The 21939-nt window shown below is 35.3% G+C and overlaps 1 protein-coding gene across 1 annotated transcript in view; it reads right to left on the bottom strand.

The window, feature by feature from the left end:
- Positions 1 to 21939, bottom strand: part of ABI3BP (ABI family member 3 binding protein) — a 137349-nt gene that overhangs the window by 77671 nt on the left and 37739 nt on the right. Inside the window, exons 5-13 of the mRNA XM_074536084.1 lie at positions 18754 to 18935; positions 15780 to 15841; positions 10994 to 11045; positions 10558 to 10620; positions 9431 to 9526; positions 9040 to 9117; positions 4007 to 4087; positions 2624 to 2698; positions 26 to 91 (exon numbers count right to left, since the gene is read on the bottom strand). Of these exons, the coding sequence (XP_074392185.1) occupies positions 26 to 91; positions 2624 to 2698; positions 4007 to 4087; positions 9040 to 9117; positions 9431 to 9526; positions 10558 to 10620; positions 10994 to 11045; positions 15780 to 15841; positions 18754 to 18935 (755 nt within the window). The remainder of the gene's footprint in view (positions 1 to 25; positions 92 to 2623; positions 2699 to 4006; positions 4088 to 9039; positions 9118 to 9430; positions 9527 to 10557; positions 10621 to 10993; positions 11046 to 15779; positions 15842 to 18753; positions 18936 to 21939) is intronic.

Genomic DNA, 21939 nt, shown 5'->3' with positions numbered 1-21939 from the left:
ATCACGGAACTAATTGGCTAATTACCCATTTCCATCTCTTTTTTTCCTGCAGAAGGTAGAGATACGGATTTCAACACTGGACTCTGAGTAGCTAAGAGCAAACATGAAACAAAATTTTATCATTCCAAGACAGACTCTTCTGGCAAGTGATACAAAATCTAATTTCAACTGTAACTAACAAGGGTTTTTCTGTTTGAATGTCTCTTTGCTCCATTAATTTCTACCCCATTCATATTTAACATACCCTACCTAATCAAGCTGAATCCTTATTTCTTAAGAGGATTTGACTCACAGCAAGGCAGCTACAACACAACATTTGATATTCACACCACTTGCAGGTCTCTAGTCACTACTGCAATATGTATAACTATTTTAAAAGAAGTTGTAATGGCAAAAGATATGAGAAGAGTAGTACAATGAAATCAGTGAAATAATTGTTGAAGTTAGTAACAACACCTACTAGCTGTTATCTGTGATGAGGATTATTACAAAGATCTGGTTTCTTCACTTTGAAGTGTGGATAACCTGAAGTGTGCTTTAATGAAAATGGAGTCAAGATGGAATTGGGCACTCTTACTCTAAAGCCATCCTAAACAAGCTTCCACCATGTGCAGGTTTTGCACTGCTATGCTGCTACTGATCCTACTTAACTGTGTGAACCAGTCAGTAAGTATTTTTCTTTCTGTTAAAACCCCCATTCAAATAATTAGGTGCACTGTTCATTTCCAGTACGGGAAATATGAATATCCATGCCAAAAAGTGAACAGCTTTTTTTTCACACATTGGATCTGCTTTCCCATTTACTTTCAATCTACCTTATCACATTAACAATTTGGATCCTGGGTTACTATCCTGATATAGCTGAACTCAGCAGTTCAACTGGATGATCACTGCAGGTCCCTTTCAAATGAAACCATTCTATGCTACATGTCTAGAGAAGAAAACAGTGCCAACAAAAGCCATACGATTCACAGCTTTTGGCAAAAGCTTCCATTGATCCATGAACACCCAGAAAGAGCTATAAGAGATCTCCCAAAGGCATCAGAACATTGAAGGCATGTTCACAAAGCTATCTTTTCAGAAACATTTGAATCCAAAAAGATACTGACCACACAGGAAGTTTACAAAACAAAGGAGAGATCTCCCTCTAGCACAATCCAGATAGAAAAATAAACAAAAAATTCTTCAGGGGAGCTAGGGCAGAATACAGGTCACACACAGTTGAACTTCATAAACTAAATTTTGCTTACTTTGCTGGTTTTATGACAGCAGGTGATCAAAGCATGCAGAGGCACAGTGCAGAGAAATCTCCTCTGTATAACCATGCCCTGACTCTCACAGAATATCTTTGACTTCAGCAGTAATTTCATGGAGAGCACAGATGTTCTCTTTGACCCACTGGCTTGGCCCAGCCTCTCATAATGAAATCCCACTTTTGCCAAGTGGAACTATTCAAAGGGAATGGAGGACATGAGATCAAAATCATAATAAATACTTGAATGAAACACTTTTCCTCAAATGTTGCTATTATTCCACCTTTACCACTGAGACAAACATAGGATTAGATTGTTCTTTTTTTTTTATAGAAAGAAAAAATATTTTACATCCTTAATAATTTTCAGTTTTCCAACTACATTTATAGCAAATAGGTTCTTAAATCACTGTGCTTCTCTTTTTCCAGTGCTGCTTCTAATTGGATTTAACCAAATGTCTTTCCCCATCCCCTCAAATATATCTGGAAAAGAGCTGTCAAAAGAATCTAACCAATTAAGAACAGATTATGATGAAGATTATTTTCATGTTCTTGAGAATCTACTTCAAATACGCATTTCAAGAACTAAGAGGCATTCATTCCTGGAAATGATTTTAAAATTTTGCAGACTAGATTATGCCACCCTAATAAGCCAGTACTATTCTATAATAACTTCTTGACTAATGCTTAATGACATAGAAATGAATCTGATTCAAGGGCCCTCCAGGTAACAAGTGTAATAATAGCTGTTAATACTGAAAACAGCAACAAGAAATAGTTTTGGTAGAACGAGCTAATTTAACACAAACACAGAGAAAATATGGGCCTGTTATGAAATCAGAGGTCTTGAGCAAGGGAGACACAGGGTACAACGCGGAGGAACAGAGGCATGAGATGGTGAGAGGTGGGACTGAGGACAAACAGCTCAACAACATCAGTTATAAAAACTGCTCACTTGGAACTGGACAAAAATTAGTTTAGGGTAACAACAAGGACAAGAAATAATATCTACCATACACAAATGGTCCCCTATGCGGTGAGCTCACATCTGAGAGGTCTCCCAGCAGAAGAAAGAAAGGAAGAAGGCAAGAGGAACAAAGCACCCACACAAACATCATGTTCTTCCCAGCACAGGACTCAAGACATTCAGAACTTGCTGAAATATCCCCACTCATCACCAACACAAGCATCAAAGCACCGAGTTTAAGGTCCAATTATGTAATGAAGGGGTGAACATAGCCCTCCAAAAAGGGCAAAATATAAGTCGCTTGTGCATTACTGTTTTAATTATATTACTCCTCTTATGGGAGCAAGCTTTGTGAAGATAATTTTTCAGAAACGTTTACTCATATTTACAAAGAAAGTAATTACCAAGTTCTGTCAATGGACTTTTTGGAGCATCAGGGATTCTGGATCCAGAAGGAGGTAGCTGTATTTCATTAGAAGCTACGATAAGAAAAATAACCAAAAGGTCTCTTGATTAAGAATAATACAAGGCACAGCATGGATTTATATTTGTCTTCTGGACCACTCACTCCTGAAAAAAATGATAATTAATAAAAAAAAGAAAAAGTAGTTCCAACCTAGAGAAAAAAACACATAAAGTGTCACTTAAAAAGGTATGTGGAATATGAAGGAAGCCCTTTTTTCCCTACTTATTAAACAAATATCTATCAGTCATGGGAATTTGACAATGAACATCTGTCAGTAACTACAAGCACCTAGTTTAAAATTAGTCAATGATCCATCTTGATTAGTTTTCATATTTTAATCTTTGAAACATAGCATAACCAAGGAAAGTTGAGTATAGTTAAAAAAAGGCAATTAGAAATGAAAATGAAATTAGATTGCTGGCTTCGCTTCAGTAAATTCTGGAAATTTGCTGTCAAATTTAAATGAAAAAAGAAAAAAGTGCAAGTAAGACATTAACATGAATCCATAGGATTGCGTAAAATGCATTTATTGAGAAGCATTAGCAGTCATCCTCATGGGAAGATTTGCATTTCAGTCCTAAAAGCATTCCTGGTCATTTCCTTTATCATACATCCTCCTGAATGCAGGCTAGCTGTGGTTTAGAAAAATCCAAGTGAAGTTTTTAAAAAAATAGAATTAAATACAACCTGAAGTTTAGATTTGTCCTTGTAATTTTGCACAGCTCAGGGAAGAAAGTACATGCAATAAAATCAACATTAGAGAATTTAGAATTCTGAAAACCAGAACTAAATAAGTGTTATACCAAATCACAAAACTAACCATACAACATTGAGATAAAAAAAAATTTAACAATCAGTAGAACTTCTCTTTCCTTCAAGGCAAATACAATTATATCCCATCATATGCTATATAAAATTCTTCTTACTCATTGCTGTTGGTGTTACCTAAAAGAATCTGTAACCAGAAGAAAATCAAGGAGGTAATTATTTAAATTCTATCACTGAGGTCAATTTTACAGATGGACATTTTATGTTATGTCAAACATGCAGATCACATAGACAGAAGGCATTAATTTCAAAAATCAAATTGAATTACGCATTGAAATCCGTGAAAACCACAGTTCAGCCACAGCTAGGTGCATCCTCCTTTACAATTAATTCCACTATTAGTCACTGAAACCACAAAAGAAAAGAGAATATTTTAATCAGGACTTCCTTTGGAGCCAAAACAAAGAGGATGTAGCAAGTAGTAGAAAAATTCTGCTGAAAGTAAAAAAGTGTTTAATGCAGAAAGAATGTAAAAAGCAGAAAAATTAGTTACCCGGGATCTTTTGAGTTTGCACCAATTTGGGTTTAGGCGTCGATCTAAAGTCTTCAGGTCCATGTGTTTTCTCAGGCTGAGCTAGAAGAAAGAACTTTAATGTAATTTAAAATCCCCTTGAACTTCTCTTGATTTACTACCCAAAGCCTGATGCTTTTCTTATCACCATTTCATGTTACATGATTAGAATGATTTCTACAGCAGGTCAACTCTATCATGATTAATGTTTACTTTTGTTTCCAGATGTGAAGTCTATATGATGCTTTGGATTTATTTTGCTGCAGTTTTACATTAAGAAAAGAAAATAAAAGTCACAAACAGCAAAGTTAAGGTCAGAAACTCACACTGTACTTTTGTTACAGCCTCTTAAATGAATTACAATAGATTGTAAACAAGATCCATCACATCATAAAGCAATTTACACAAAATATTTACAAATATTTTCCCTGTTATTCAGAATGGTTTTTAATCCTTCTAATATAAAAATTTTCAGGAATGTAATAAATACTCACCTGTAATATCTCAGATTTTTCAATTCTCTAGTAATTATAGAATTTTCTTATAGAATATGTTTTGATTTCCATTCATTCTTCTAATTGTACATTTTTAGAGTAATACACAGGCAGTTTATTAAACAGCAATTAAATATACCTAAACTGAATTGCTGGCCATATTTTAATATACTACTGCACAACTATACTCTGCAAGCTGTTTCATATAACAATTAATGCCAACAGTAAGTCAGTCAAGGTCACTTTTTTCCTCTGCATCTTGCTGGAGATCCCAGAGGTGTTTAATGAGTTATGCAGTACCCAGAATTGGTCATCTAAGACTGTAAAATGACATGAGTATGGAGCACAGAATGGTAAGGTCTCAGCCTTGAATGCCACAAGCACATTAATGCCCTCCACAGAGCAAATTGCACAGCATTTAGTGAAAGTAGCTACTTGGAAGAGATCTTTAATATTGATGGTTGGCATTAATATAGCACTAAGTTTCAGAATTAATTTAATAAAAGATCTCTTTCTTTTTGAGACACATTAGAAGACATTTTGATTTTTCCACAATCTATTTAACACACTTCAAGCAAGAGCTGATCATGGAGGTTTATAAGCTTCTTACTTCATTTAGTGAAAAAAAAGTGCAGTTTCCCACATTCTAAATAGTGGGATTCAGATGCTATCACAGTTACAACAATTACACTGTTTTCTAGTTTGGAGAATGTGTCACACAGTCTGGAGCCTTTACAGATGCTGCTTTGTTATGGCTCAATTCATCTTCTAAATCAGCCACAGTGCTGTCACTGCCATCAGTGCAAGGGGGAATTCATTGTCCAGAGAAGGCAGAGAAATTTCTCTCTATGAAACTTGTGGGAAAGAATTCACTCATAAGAAATACTGAAGGAATAACTAACTACCTGTACCTCAGGAGCAGTTCAAAATCTAAAATTTCTTGTTGGTGAGGTGCAATAATGAAAAAACTCTCAAAACACAAGCAAATACAGAACTCATGATGTTCTTAATTTTTTCTTTTTTTGAGGTCAGAGAGTTTACACTAAAATGAAATGTATCTTTGCTGAGCAAGCTGAACAAGATAAAATATGCTTAGAATTAGAACAAAAGAAACCAAGCTCTTAGTTTTGCACAAAACATTGCAGGGATGACATGAAAATAAGACGAATATTTTTGTTAAAAAGAAGATACAGAAGAAGAAAGTTTAGGCTCCGAAAGCAAAATTAGAGAAAAGAAATTCCTCTGATTATTCCAGGGCAGCAGACAAGTTAGGCCTATTGTAGTGGTTCTGCGAAGTAAAGCATCATAAGAGCCAAGTTACTTGATCATCACAGCATGGAATACAGCAAGAATGCACCTAGACAATGCTTCTTAAGCTCTTTCCTCTGATTTCTCTTGATTCTCTTTTCATCTTCATGATGATGAAAGACATTATGATGAAAACATTAATCTCACTCCTGATATACCCTGTGAGCACAAGGGAAACTCTTCAGGGGGCAGAATGAGGACAGGAGGAACAGAACTTGGGAGACATGGAAACAAAGGAGTTATTTAAACTGAACATTAATCCTGGTTGATGGATTCACAGGTGGCACTTCTCATTTCAAGCCTATTCCATATTTCACAAACCTAATTCACTAAATTTGTAGCATAATGCCTCACATAAATAACTAGCTGTTATTTTGTGGGCTTTTTTTTGTTTTGTTAAAAAAAAAAAAAAAAGAAAAAAAAAAAGAGAAACTAGTTCTTTCATCTCCCAGACTAATGTGCTCGTATTTCTAAGGGTTGGTGAGCTCCAATTTCCCTGTGAAGTTAATAGAAAGACACATTTAGCAGAGGAAAAAAAAGTTGTAGCAGCAGTTTGAGGTATATTAGACAACAATTCAAACATTGAGGAAAACACAAGAGATTTGAGCTGTTGTGTTAAGAATAAATGAGTTCTGAGTGGAAAATATTGTAACAAGCCTGACAAAGAATGAAAGAGCTTACTAACAAGTCTTTCCATGGAAACGCATGCCAAGGGAGGGGAGGATTGAAATTAAGAAAATGATGGGATTCCTGGTAGACAAATACATGAAAAAAAGTTACTAAACTGTGTCACATCACAGAACACACCCTTTGATGAAGAGCCAGTGGAAGACAAGTGCAGCCCAGCACACAGAGCCTTTCAGATGGACTGCTTGCTCAAATACTTGGAGCTCCCTTCCCCTCTAGCATGGCTGATGACACAACAGCTGCTGCAGCACAGAGCTCCTGCTAAAGCACTGTGCTCTTGCCAGTCTGGCACCAGTCCTTAAACCTTCCACAGCAAATAATTATTATGCCTTACTCAAAGAATCCAGTACAATTTTTCAAATAGCAATGTCTGAATTAAATATAATGAAGTAGATCCTATTGCTAAACTCAAATAATTATGTCTATATACTAAACTCAATTAATTATGTCTATATAATAAACTATTTAAAGGCAACCCTTGAAAAGGGTTGGAGGGTTGGCACTCAGATCTCTCACCTAAGCTACTCATAAAAGAATACTTCAGCATTTTAGCCAGACAAATTCTTTTTCCATGTTCCATGGCAAGACTTGAAGAACTTTTTTTTTAAAGGATTAATTTGCACTTCCCTGTTTCCTGACTTCTTTTTTTTTTTTTTTTTTTCTCTCTTTAACTGAAATACTGTAACCACAATGGAGTGAGGCATGGAAGTAAAACCACAAAGGAAGATTGAAATGGAAGATGAAAATTCTAAATATTTCCAGAAGTAACTATTGGTGTCAGAGCAATAAGAATGTGTTTAGTTGTAACAAATTGTTACTAAATTGTCACAAGAAAAGAGAGTACTTGCCAATTATTACCAGAGTAATGAAAATTTCTCCAACTTCATAAACATACAATTCTGTGCCATGTCTAGACATGGCATTGTTTATGGTTAGAAATTCTACATGTTGGTACATAAATATAATTACAGAACACCCTCCTCCTCATCTGTCACATTTCACACTCTTTAGCTGACTGACTAATACATTCATCAACAAAAAATGACACATTTTGATTAGAGTAATGCAAGCTTGAGGGCTGAGATTTGAGGACATGGATTCTGATGGAGAACCTACCATACAAATGTATTCAGTTCTCACTTTCACAAAAAATGGCAAATACACTTCCAGATTGCCAGTTCTTAAACAGCCGTTACTTAAACAAGGTAAATAATCTAGTAACGTAGTAAAAAAAAAAATTTCACAAGAGACCCTGAACTGTAAGAGAAAACAAACCAATCAAACAAGCTAAAAACTCCTTATGGCTTTCTGAAAAGGATCCACACATTTTCAATGCATCCTTTGATAATAAATTCTTGTGAAGAGGCATCGTTTTTTCCCCTCTTAATATTTAGGATGAACAGAAAAGAGATATCCCTGTGAAAGTTTTGCAGACAGGAAGGAATAATTTAAAGCAGAATTTGGAAAATGTGTTTATCTATTGAGTAGAAAGGTTCTAAAATTTTCACAGAAGAAAAAAAGATGGAGCAGTTAGTTTGAAAGATTGTTATCAATGATCACAGGATATTGCTGCATTTCTTTACACCTTTTTAAATTCTCTATTTATTTTTTTAAGGATTTTTAATTCTGCTTTGTTTTTTTTTAAGACTAAGGTGCTATGATGAAGTTAAGCATAGTATTTTTATGTATATTTAAGTATATATATTCCTTATATACTTAAGGAATAAAATAAACACAATCATATTTAAGGGCAGTATCTGTCTGAGTTGTGTGATGTCAAAGAAACCACAGGCTACACTACTCCATCCAGCCAGGAAAGACTTGACAGACAGAAGAGAATAACTCCAGCAAGGTCGCATAATATGTCTAAACCAAACCAAAGCAAACCTTTGGTCATTGTTTCCTCAAATTCGTTTTTAGTTTTAAATTCTAGCCACTGCTCAAGCATCCCTTGTTCCTTTCAGCAAAGCAGTTGGCAGAAGGCAGCTCTTGTCTCTTGTGACAGCAGAACCAAGACTTCTGACTCAGTTACAGGATTAGGGCCAGACTATAGAAAATGAAGATAGGCATATGCCTTCTTAAGCAATTCTGAAATGTGGGTCAGTAAAGTGGGTGATAAGTGATGTTCATCATTTGACTCGGAACAATTCAGCTCTTTCCAATCCCTTGCCCCCAGACTGAAAATGTTCAAACATATGACACTTGTCATACAAATTCATGAAGTAGTCCGTGTCTCACAAAAAAACTCACTTTGCCATTTTTCAAATTTCAAGGCATCCATCATGCCACAAAGTATAATTCTAATTCCAATTAGTTTTAGAAACCTAATAATTACTTCACCTGAAACTTTTGTCCAGAATTGGATTCAGATTTTTTATCCACATTACCACTCCTTGCTAATTCAGCCACTATCCTCCTGTTTTCCAACTACTATTTTAACTGTAGAGCACAAAGATGGGTTTCATTTTAGTTTATGTATTTGGCAAAGACATTCCACAGAGTTTCTAAAAACAGAATTTTCATTACCTGGAAGGGAATGTGCGGAGATTTCTTGAACTTCTGGTGTTTTGGATTCAGCAGGCCATACTCCAGTTTCATTCTTAGCTAAAAGAACAGGCATTAGAGAGTAATTACTAAGATGTATCTGCTCTCTTTTACCACTGATTTATTTCTGTCTCACTTTAGTTTGACTAAGTAAGCCAACATGGATTAATGTGGACAGCTCAGTACCTTTAAGACCCAATGAATTTCCACTGCACAATCACTGCAAGCTATGTTAAACACATGTGGTTTTGGTTTTGTTTTGTTCATTATAAGATATTTTAAAAATAAAAATGTACAGCAAGCATTTAATGACTTATGAATCATTATTTTCACAGTGCAAAATGGTTTTCATTTGTTTAGCATTTCTGCTTACCCAGTTTTTTCCTGGATGCTTGAGGTATGTCATCTATTGTCAGGAGAGGAGGAAGTTTCTGCTGACTTTCATTGAGACCTGGAACAATTAGGTGCACTACAGAGAAAGATGTATGCCATTAATTCCAGAAGACATGAAAGCACACAGTTGCTCTCTGAGATGAGTAACTACTACTGAACCACTGGGAGCTCAGGCTGAATATCTGGAAAATGAATTTTTCTATCCTGTTATTATCTCTCCCATTTGGTGCTATTTGCCCTTTATACCACTCCTTCTATCACCACCATCTCATGATTTATCAGAGTTGGAAAGCATTTGACTCTGGAGCACACAACTCTGGAGTACTGCAGCATCACAGATACTGGGGCAGATTCTGTCTGGTGGGCCAAGTGTGCTCAATACCAGACTGGGTTAGTATGTGTGTGTTTGACTCACATCAATACACTGAAACTCACACAAAGAAAGCTTCAGCCAAAGTTATGCAGTCAAAGAAAATATATAAAGGGATAAACAATAAATCCAGGAATAAATTGGTCACAAAGTACATGGTGCAGTGAGCCTTTCATGGAAATTTCAGGCAGACCAGTGGTTCACCACACTGTATGACAGACTTTCCCTTGGTTTCATGTTCTAAGCCAATATGGCATATTCTTAAAGGTGAAACAAGAACAAAAAGCATTAAACTGAATGGCTTGGAGGGAAACAGTAATGCCCTAAGATCTAACATCAATTTCTAATTGCAAGACTTCTGTAGTTTAATATATCAGGTTTGTGACTGTAGATGTGATGCTACTGTGCTACCTTAAAAGCCCAGTAAGAACAATCCCTCATCTCAAGATCTTTGCCATAGAACTTCATTTGAAGTACAAAAGAACTCCTTGACTTAAACAGTCACAGTTTCTTCTTTTAAATACAATAACAATGAAGTGATTCTACTTCAATTAAGTAACAACATTCTTGAACCATCTGTACCGCCATAAAATGCAACAAATATTGTCTGCACCAGCTGCAAAATACCCTTTGATATGCAAGGAAAAACAATTAAGATCAAGAAAATTAAAAGCATTTGCACAATTCTAAGCTTCAATCAGGGGTTAAGAGAATTAATAAAAATATCTTCTAGTCACCTAATATTGCTCCTGGGAGAGAGGAACTATCTGGTGCTTTTGACTGTGTCCGATTTTGAATAACTGTGGAGACAACACAGGGATATTAAAAGATAATTAAAACAACAACAACAAAACTGAAATAAGAAACAAAACCACACCTGAAACAAACCCCAGCATCCTAAAAACCTTTCCTCAATATTTGCAGATCAGGACACCATCGTAATCCTTCCTATATTTACATTCAGTTTAAGAGACTGCAAACTCTGTTTTCTCTACATCGTCTCCTAATTGTGCATCTCTTTCCCCTGGCATATTAATTTTGGTGAAACTGAAATCCTGTGCTTATGTTATTATAAGGACAGCTGCAGGACATCCCATTGCCCTGACACTCATTTTAGTCTCAAGTCACTCTTGCAGAGTATAAGAACACATTTTAAACAATGCACAAACTTACTTTGTTTGATTATTGTGACAGGGACCAATTTCTTATTATCACTCAGTATAATCTGAAAAAAGAGAAAAAATGGATAAAAGTAGTGCCTTGGGAGAACTGCCATAATAGTAATTGAACTGAGTAATAAAAATAGAGGATTCTAATGCAATACCACGCCTGTCCCAAGTTAACAATGGATATGGCTCTGGCCCTGGTCCCTGATGGTTCTGCTTCAGTTCCCACAGGCTAATGTGGTAATATCACATTTTGATCTCCTTCTATCAGCTCAAGATGTTTTGTATAATAAAACCACAGTATTTTAAAGCTTAGGAAACCCCAATTCTTTCTTCTCTTAAGGATCTCTGGAGCACTCACTGGGGAGTAGTCCAGAATGCTGAAGAAAAGATGAAATTTAACTACAGCAAAACATGTGAAACATATCCAATTAAAATTTGGTCACAGGACACAAATATATTCTCAGGAACACTATATTTAGAACACAGACTATTCCAGAACCAGGTACACATTTGTAAACCATCAGTACTCTTGGGTGCATAGCCTGATTAAAGTAGATTAGCTCAGAAAAATCTTATTTAGTGGAATTGTTTCCAAAACACAAGTGGCCAGCCACCCACATGATTCTTAAATTTTTATGCTAAGTACTTGGACTCTTATGCTGTTCATATCTCTTTGACCCAGATTACATCTTGCCTAAATGTGAATGTGAAATTATACTGATACCATTAAAAAAAAAAAAAAAGGAATACCTGAATGGACCCCACAGCTATTAAAAGAAAACAGTTGATAACAAAGATAAGAATTATGAACAAATTCTGAAAGCTTAATAATACACTCAACTGATGAGAGAAGGTAGACTGTAATGCTAATGACATAAAAAAGCTACATACATTAAAAGGGAATTGTTTTATTTATATTTGAGTTACAAGAAAGAAAATAACTCCTTCCATGCTAAATACATTCCGCTGAAATCAGAACCAGATAATTTTGTTCTTGATGACATCTGGCCTACTTCATGTGAAAGAACAGTTGCATGAGAAGTCAGCACTTGATGACAAAATGCTAATTATTTACCTAAGGACAGCTATTTTTGTTCTGTTCTAAATACTTGTGAAAAGCTTTAAAAACAATGGTTGGGTACACATTAAACACATACCAAAGTTTAAGAAGCTGGAAGAAGGCCAATCTCCACAAGTAAGATGAACCTTTCCTTGGATGGGGATAGGGAAATGGATGGAGGCAATTTACTCCATGATTACTGTCTGCTACCTAGTAACAGTTTTGCATTGGTGAGAACATGGCTCAATCATTGTCATTATATGAGGGTAGAAATAATCTTCCTTCTTTATTTTTCCTTTTTTACATTTCCATTTTGTTTTCTAGGGAAAAAAATGTGTTGCAGATGATCTGCTTTTGAGGTAGCCCTCCTATTCATGTGACAAACAAAGGGGATGGAATGCATTTGTTAGAAGAAGGTGTCCATTTTATTTTATTTCTCCTCAGAAGCCTTACAATTAAATAAACAGCTCTGAAGTTGGAGTGAGTGCTTGTGTAACTTTTAATCATAATTACTATCTGCCTTTTTACTAGTAAACAGTTCTTAGATTGACAAGAACATTCTTTCTTTGTTGACTAGTAATGGATGGCTACAACGATAGCAATATAAAAACTCAAAATGCATTTAAATATATTAAAAATGTAGTTTTTCACTCAGGAATGAATAATTGTCATGAAACCCATGTTCCCCAGCTGCTATAATTAGACTGCTCATCTGCATGAATCTGTAACTGCTGCACTTGAAATCTACCCATGCTGTCAAAGTCTTCTTCTCAGTTTCCACAAAGTGACTAATTTAGATATTCCTAATAATATTTACTACTTGTACAAACTATTTTGGAAATGTCAGCCCATCATCTGTAGTAATGGCACTATCAACCATATTTTTCAGACAGGAAATACAAAGCATATAAGTATTAGGAACATCAGTTATTTAAATAGCTGCTGCCATCATGAAAGAAGATGGCAAATAATATGTTCCTTATTTTCAGAGGAAAATGAGAAATGTAAATTATACCATAGGTCAGGCATCTCACTTCTTACCCTATACATACAGCAAATTCTTACAGGACTGCAAATCTCAAATGTTCTGTGAAACAGCACATGGTAACAATACTTTAAGAGACTTGTTCTTTCTTTCTGTGTTATATTCTGATACTTGAAAAAGCCAAAACTAACTGGCATGCACATAAGAGACTCCTCAAGGAAGGATCATGGTCAGTCTGGACTAAATAAGGTTTGGAAGAGCAGGAATATTTCCTTCTATAGTTTAACAAATGGTAGAAGCTGAGTCCTTTTTGGCTGGAAAATTGGGAAGGACCCCAACTTCCAGGCAAACATGAAACTAGAGGAACTTAACCAGAAAGAAGAGGAAATAAATTTCTACTGCATTTTTTCCGCCCTACCACTACCCATTGTTTATGAAAAGAAGAAGAATAACCATTTCTAGAACACTCCTTTTCTTCCACTCTCTCCTGAGTTCCTGCTCACACAGCCCTAGGAGCTTAGACAAACTTAAAGGATGAAACTGCCAAAAGAAACACAAGATGATATGTGACTGATGTTGAAAGGGCAGAATGACTAGATGGGCTGGTAATGTTGTTTTAATAAACAGCCTTTAAAAATGTCCTTACAGAGAAGAGTTAGGACCATGCTGATATGAGTCAGTTGTGTCTTTGGAGCAAAATAAAGCACAAACAAACTTGGCCTAAATCACATTCATTCTGGCTTTGCAACAATGATCTGATCACACCACTGAACCATACCCCACCTAGTGCTGTGGAAACTGAAGGAGCAATGTAAACTATCTGCTTTTTGGCTTTTTGCACCACTAAAACAAGAATGATAAGAGAACAATTAGAATAATCTATGGTATGTTATAATGATATTTCTGTGGAGGGTGATAAAGCAGTGCTGCTCTGGAGCTGAGCCCTGTGAAGATCACAGAAAAGACTAGATGTTGGCTCTAGTCCTCCTTTCATACTTGAGCTGCGCAAATATTTGGAGAACTGGTTTAGCTCATTTTCTCAGGACTTCTCCTGCATAAATAGAATCCCTACATGCACAGAAGCAGCATAACAGTCAGGGTTCTGGCACACAGGGTTTGCTAAGAGGAGCAAAGGAACTCAGCTTGCACTCCATCGTCCAGAGTGAATTCCCTGATCTCGGGCTGTGCAACTTTAAAGATGCTCGTGGGACCAAGGGAAAGAACAGTAAAGTTGACTTCATCAACAAAATGAGATGAGCACCCTCCTGAATCTCTAACCAACTGATTTATATTACTCACAAATAAAAACTTTTTCTCCTGAACTCAAGACATAAGTAGATTTCCAATAATGTAAGCATTCCACTGATCCTACTCTGCATGTAATGCAATTATTGAAGTATTACTGCCCTAAGTGAATGGACGTGGCCTCAAGTTGCACTGGGGAGATTTAGATGAGATATTAGGAAAATTCATTTTCACAGAAAGGGGTGTCAAGCATTGGAAATGACTGCCCAGGGAAACGGTAGGGAAATCATCGTGGCTGGATACAGCACTTGAGGACATGGTTTAATGGTAAACATGGTGGTGGTGCTGGGTTAGCAGTTGGACTTGAGGAACTTCGAGATCTTTTCTAACCTCATTGATTCTATGATTCTGTGCATACCTAATTATTCCTAGTAGGAAATGTATTTAATGAATTATGATTTGATTCTTGAAGGAATTTGAGGTCTGGAAGAAATTGTGAAGAATGGGTTATTCTTTTGTAATAATTAACACTCATGAGTTAACCCTCTAAAATCTTTAAAGAGGGATTTCTACAACTTTTCTTGGGAAGTTAGCCCATAGTCTGCCTTAGGGATAGTAACCTAAAAAGAAGCAGAACAAAAAAAATCCTCCAGAAGATTAGATGCTGAAAATTGCACTCTGATTAAAAAAAAAGGAAAGGAAATATAAATAAACCAATTTAATCTCATAGTAGAACTGGTAATGCTCAAAAGTAATGACTTAAATGTCTCTTTTTCACTGTATTTAAACCCACTAGCTGGTTTGATCTAGAGAGCCTTCATTTATGCTTCAGCTCTTGGAAGAAAAAAAAATCTGGGTACATGAACCCATAAACAAATGAAATCCATCCATGGTTGTTTGAGAATGTTTATGGAAAAAGTCAAGTGAGGGGAAAAAAATCTTTATTTATAAAAGTCAATTTTTTTAAATTAAATGGTAAAAATTTTACCATGCCACATAAAAGGATTTAATGGACAGCCTAGCAAACTTGATTAAATTGCCCTTTCCAGCTTCCTCTGGTTCTGCAAACACTTGCCTCACATATGGGAACTATCAGTGAATTCAGTGGGATGACTAATTTAGAAAACTTGAGTATATACAAAATAACTCTATAAAATCACATCACCATGTTTTCCCTAACTTAACTGATCACAACAAATATCACAGTTTAACAAACCTGATTTCTACAAAGGAATAAGCAATGTCTAGGTTTTGAATCTACAGCTGGAAATTATCAGATTTATCTTAGATAGGTTGGAAAAAGTGTAGGTAATCATCTCAGTTACAGTTCTCAGTTATTTGGTCCTTTTAAACATTTTCCACACAGTGTATTTAACAGATTGCTTTCTATATTGGCAGTTTGTGGCCTTGATAATTTCTTTCTCACTGAACACTAACAGAGAATAAAAATTTTGATCATATAAAATACAAATCAGCTTAAAAAAGAGACGTTTTGCATACCTGTGTTTGGGAATTGGGTACCAACTTATACATATTCTGGAGTTGTCCATTTACTTTTTTACCTGTTTTAACAGAAAGAAAAATAAATTCACAGAATTAATTTTTTGTTGTGTCCAAAGCAAAGCAAACCAAGTTTATTCACCTTTTATTTGTCAGCTTGGAAAGTTAGAAGGCTTAATTAAAAGCCTGTATAAAAAACACATAATGGAAAAATTGTTTTTTCCTGTGTCTCCAGATCCATTAATATTTCTGCAAGTCCCTCTCTTCACATTTTGACAGCAAGGAAATGAAACATATTCTTCTTGTTTTGTTTATAGTTTTGTTTATCTCAGTGTATCAACAAACTCCAAGCTTAAACTCTGAATTTTTTTCTCTTAAGTTTTCCTCTTAGTTTCTAAGTATTAGAAGTTTCTTGTGATGCAGCTGTTGAGTAAGTCAAGAAACAGTCCTGTTCAGCACCTACTCAATTCTAGCTTGCTGCTTCAAACTTTCTCTGCATCTTCAACCTTTACACTTTTCTGCTGCCCTTTCAACAATGGATGTGCAAACAAGAGTCAAGCTGCATGTTATCACATTTTTTTACAAATTCCATCCTAAACAAATGAGAAGTAGAAAAAAATTTAAACTCTAAAGAAATATCAATTGAGATACACTTGAGTTGGAAACAAGTCTTTCAAAGTGCTTGGTACTTCTAAATAACAGGACTTACTATTGGCCTAAATTCAAGAGAAAAGTGACAGAAGTTTCTCAATGACTTCATGAGAAAATCATGGCAAGACAGTCTGAAATAAGCTACTTTCATCTCTTCTGAAAAAAATCAGTTAAATAAATGTTGAACTTTTGCCATGCCTTTAATGTGTTTTCAAATAATGAATTAAAAGCAGATTCTCCTCCCAACTCCTCCCAACATGTTTAGTATATAACAAAAATTCAGCCTGTGGATTCAACAGATCCAGGAACATGCACAAGAACTTTCAGTATCTATAACTGATATATTCTTCAGAGGGATAAAGAACATGTACAGTGAAGGATGTTTGGTGTTGGTTCAGATGCTTCTCCTATATGAGAAGAACTTGACACAGAACAAGGAATTAGCACAGAAAAGAAGTGTCTGTTCATGTTGACTGATAAACTTTACAGGGATCTGGCTGTACATTTATTATAAATACACACACTCTGTTTACTGCCCACATTTTCTGTATCTACCACTAAAAATATGAAAGGCTTGAATTTGAAAGTGTTGACAATTTTCCTATTATAAGATTCTTTATCAGAAGATCAGAATATAGACATGCAGGGTAATTACAAACTCCTGGGATTTAGCTGCTGCAGAAGCATCCACTGAATACACAAGTCTACACTGCAGACAGAAGAAATCTTATGTAAATAGAATATGAACTCTTAGAAGAAATAATCTTTCAACCAAACTCAATGGGTCTCCACAAGCTAACATGAATGATTCTCCTGACCTATTAAAAATTTTAATGTCTGTAAGAAACAGAATTTAGAAATACATCATATAGAAAGATAAAATTTGGTGATTTTTTCACCAGTCTTTAACAAGTAATAATAAATATTTGCACTCATCACTCCCTCTTATTCTAAGAGCTGAAATATATTTCATCACTTGCTCTACAGATGACTTTAAGACATTTGAAATGTAGAAAAAAACAGAAAAAAACCACTTGGTAGGATATCTGTCAGGCTGCAAAGCAGAGCTTTTTGTGAGGTATAGATAAAGGCTACCACCAATATCCTCTCTAAGGTGCGCTATATCCATGGCATTATTCTGGACAGCTAAAACAGCTCCAAGGACACTGGGCATGTGCTTCAAAGCTTTGTACTCTATAATTAAGGCAAACAAAGCTGTTTATTAGGGAGTATGAAGGTTTCCCCAGTGTTGCAAGCCACCATGCTGCTCCCCTGCCTATCCTCAAGTATATTGAGCTCTGTAACTCACCTACAAGTCAAAAGTGAAGTCCAAATTAAATTTCAGCTGGAAATCTCATATGAATAAGGCTCTCTAATGAGAATTCTCATTCTTTATATTTTGAGTGAAGCTAAAAATACTAAGCATAGGAGTTTCCACCATCTACTGAGCAACATCAAGTTTCAAAATACTTTTATGCAAATATTTGAGAAAATAAATCAAATGGGATAACAAGTCCTCTCTTCTCATTACAAGGAGGAAAACTCTACTGATGCCTATTTCCTCTACAGGTATGAGTGATTCTTTCAGCAATACATGCTTTTACAAGGGTTAATTTGACATCACTTTTCCTGCATTATCTTGGGATTTCAGAGGAGAACCATGAAATATGACTGACAGCCAGCCATAGGTGTTATACACTGCTCCATAAAAACTAAAACAAAAGCATACATGACACTGCATGCTTCAGACATGATCCATATAATACTTTGATTGTAAATTAGCTTCAAATTCATCTTTTGAGTGGAGTCATAAAGGGCCCATTGAGGCAGGACAGGTCCTGTCTAGCTTGAAGACCAGCTTCAATGCAAATGCAGGTGTAAAAGAAGATTCAAATAACACTAATAATTTCTATCACTCATGATAGAAAAGAAATTCAGTGGATTAGTTGGGTGATGGATTAGTTCATTACTTGATCATCTTATTATTCATGGCCTAAGGAAAAAGCTTAGAATTCAGTCAGAAGTCTAAATATTCATACTCAACACTTGATGCGTATCTGTACCAAACACCATTAGAATTCTAATAACCTGCAGCAGATCCTCTATTTGCAATGACAAGAGAACACCTTTCAGAAGACTAGGTGGCAGTTTTTCAAAACCAAAATATTTCTACTTTCAGCAATTCATAAGAGAATTTTTAGGGGCGTAATGCATGACATTTAAACAATAAAAACTCGATCAGTAGCTTATTTTAATTCCATAGTAGAGGGGAAAATACTGTCAAAATCAGCAGCTATTTGATTAACTATGGTCAAATACTTACCAGAGAGAACTGTTTTATGATTCAAAGTCTTGCTCCAAACACTATCCTCTGCATTGTCTTTAACTCCAAATTCATAAGGTGTGTTTGGCTTCAGATTGTCAATCACTGTCTCTGTAGCTGGGCAGAGCTGAAAAACCCATTTCTTGTCTTTACCTTTTTCTCTGTAGCGAACTGTATAGAACCTGCTTGGAGAAAAAAAAATAAATCTACGCAAAGGTCTCACTACAACAATTTTTGTGAGAAAATAATAATGATAATAATGATAACAATAATTATTATAATGAAATAATAATGATGATGGTGTTGTTCTTACTGGCTTTTAATGGACACCAAATATCAGAAAAGCCAGATTAATTCCACATATATATACCCCATCAAATAGACCCTGACATTAGGAATATTGTACAAAGAGCAAAAGAACAGTCTCCTTATTCACAAATATCCATTCTATGAAAGGTTTTAACCACAAAGTGTAAGTTCATTGTCCAAGCAGTTGCTGTAATTCTGACATATGCCAGAACCAGTCATTTGAAGCATGAGTCTGCTAGTCAAGAAGCCTCACTGATTTCTCAAAATCATCTACATTCATCCAGTGAAAGGTGTTCCTGTCAAAATTAGTCCAAAAACATTATCCAGAGAAAACCAGTAATATCTGTTGTTTGCATAATACATTCCTCATTCAGAGATCCCATTATGTATTGCCCCCACTTCAAACAAAAAAAATAAACTAAGACATTACATCCAGCAGTTTAATAACATGATGAATGTTAACAGATTGTGAAATTAGGAAACATTTCTCCAGAAATTGCCCAATTCTGTCAAGGAGCACCACCCTGAAAAAGCATGACTGCACTGTTAACCAACCAAAATCAAGGTAGTGGAAAGGGTGAGAGCTTCAGCACTAGAACTCCCTTGGCTGACAATCTCATTTTCAATATACTTACTGAATGACTACTAGAATGGAGTGGAGGTTTCTTTTCTTGGAAAATCAAATCTCAGAGAGATTTAGCAACTTTTTAATCCAAGTATTACTGAAAATTGTTACACATAACATAAATAACTCATATCCATCATCCATATCTATCTCACATTTACATCATCTGAAAAGGGACAAATTCAGTCCAATTGAATTTTGCCACACTCAAATAGAAAAACTTAATGCATGCAAATCAAGGTTGTGAGATTTATTACAGGCATTATACTGGCAATTATATAGAGACAAAGGAATCTCTTCCTTAAAAAACCTCAAACCAACCAAAAAAGATTCTTAAACAAGTGAAAAATTTTCAAAAGTCCAGACTAAAATTACTTAGTGGACCAAACCTAATACAGCCAATTCATAAAGCTGCTTCTGCTGAAGTTACAGAAGATCACTTTCAGAGTACAGCTTACATGAAATGTGACTGTTGAGTAGACAGAAATTCCTACTTCACTATTAAAACACAACCTAAGACAAGGCAAGTGTCACTCATGGAAAATATTTCCATACATAATGGTTCACTTTGTTTACATACTTTATCTCATAACTGTCAAATTTGTTTTCCTGGCACCAAAAATACAGATTCTCCTTGTAAACCAGGAGCTACAATTCAGGTACTTCACCGGGTTCCAAGATCAGTATTTATGTTGGCTCACATAACTTCATTAACTGTACTACTTTGTGTTCAAAACAAGATACAGTCTAACTTACAACTTGAAAAGGAAAGAAAGAAAACAGCAAGGAGAAAAATAAAGACAGACATGTAGTTAATATCCACTCTCAGTTCCAGGACTACCAAGTAATAATCTGCCTCCTTAATTCTGTGGGCTGTGATCTAATCAAATGTCAAATAATAGACCTAATTGTCAGTTGAACTGACAAAGAACGTTTTAAACAATCCATTATTGGCAACATTAAAAGAAGGAAAAATTATTCTCCTTTGTCCTCCTAATCTATTTGTACGTAGTCACAGAGACATTAACCAACAGGAAAAGCTTATTTGAACTCCCTGTCACTGTCTTGCAAAGGATGTAACTTTAATAAACAAATTTAATCTTCAAAACAAATGCCTCTTACTGGACCCCATACAGTTTTTTGGAGAGAGATTTGGAATAAGTATAGACAGACATCAGATGTGAATTCAAGTGGAAATAGTCACCTTCTTCCCTTGCCTGAAAGAAGAATTTTCATTTGCTTTCATCTTCATCCTTACCTTTTCCTACCTTTTTAATCCAATGGGATAGAAATAAAGTGTTTGTATGTGATGGAAAAAAGAGAGTATAGTGCTTCAGTTCAGTTATTGGAAAATCTAAAAGAACAGCTGCATCAGAAACAAGGAGAAAAAAAACCACTAAAAACTTGTTGATAATGAATAGACTTTTAAGTGGCTGTCCCCACTTGCTTCTAGCACACAAAATGTTCTACTTTTTAATGCGGTCTCCACACCTGGAAATTTCTTCACTCTAATATAAATTAAAATACCAAGAACACATGCACAATTAAAAAAAAAAAAGGCCCCATCTTTCACTTAAACTCAAGACTATTATAAAATCTGAAAAGAAGATTTTCATAACTGTGCCAAACTATGCCATTAGAAAGAAAGAGAAACATACAGCACAGAAGAAATGTGCTCTCAACTCCAAGATTTCCAAGCCTATAAAAACTTCACCAAGGGTATAATTATTTCAGTGGAAACTTGCCATAGTGAGTACTAAAAACACTGACTGTGATGACAGAATTTCCTCAACCATTTCAATAAAAAGCAATAAAAATGAAGTTCCATGTAAGAATTTGCAGGTCACAATCATTTGACTATTAAAAATATCTAAATATCTACATGTGCTTTTGGGAAAATGCAATCATTTGTTTATAGAGTGAAAATTCAGAAATGCCAAGTTTTGTCATCAAAGAACAACAACTCATTGTTAAACCAGACCAAAAAACTGCCAAATAAAATGCAATTTCAGTGTCTGCCTGAGAACACTGTACTGATTGAATATTGTTGTAATTTTAATTTCTCCCTTTTTCGAACCTTTCTTTCATCAAAAATACAATATCAAACAGTCAACACATATAATTGAAGACACGAGTAAGCAGCAAGATCCAGTCACCACTCACATCTATCAGTCCCCTCGCGGCAGTGACATACAGGCACAAAATGAGTGCAGCTGGCTGAACTGGAAACATTCAGCAAAACATCTGCATAG

Source organism: Zonotrichia albicollis, chromosome 2 (genome assembly GCF_047830755.1).
Source record: "Zonotrichia albicollis isolate bZonAlb1 chromosome 2, bZonAlb1.hap1, whole genome shotgun sequence".
Classification (NCBI taxonomy): Eukaryota; Metazoa; Chordata; class Aves; order Passeriformes; family Passerellidae; genus Zonotrichia; species Zonotrichia albicollis.
The sequence above is the reverse complement of the archived record's forward strand: the minus strand, read 5'-3'. Positions and strand labels throughout refer to the sequence as shown.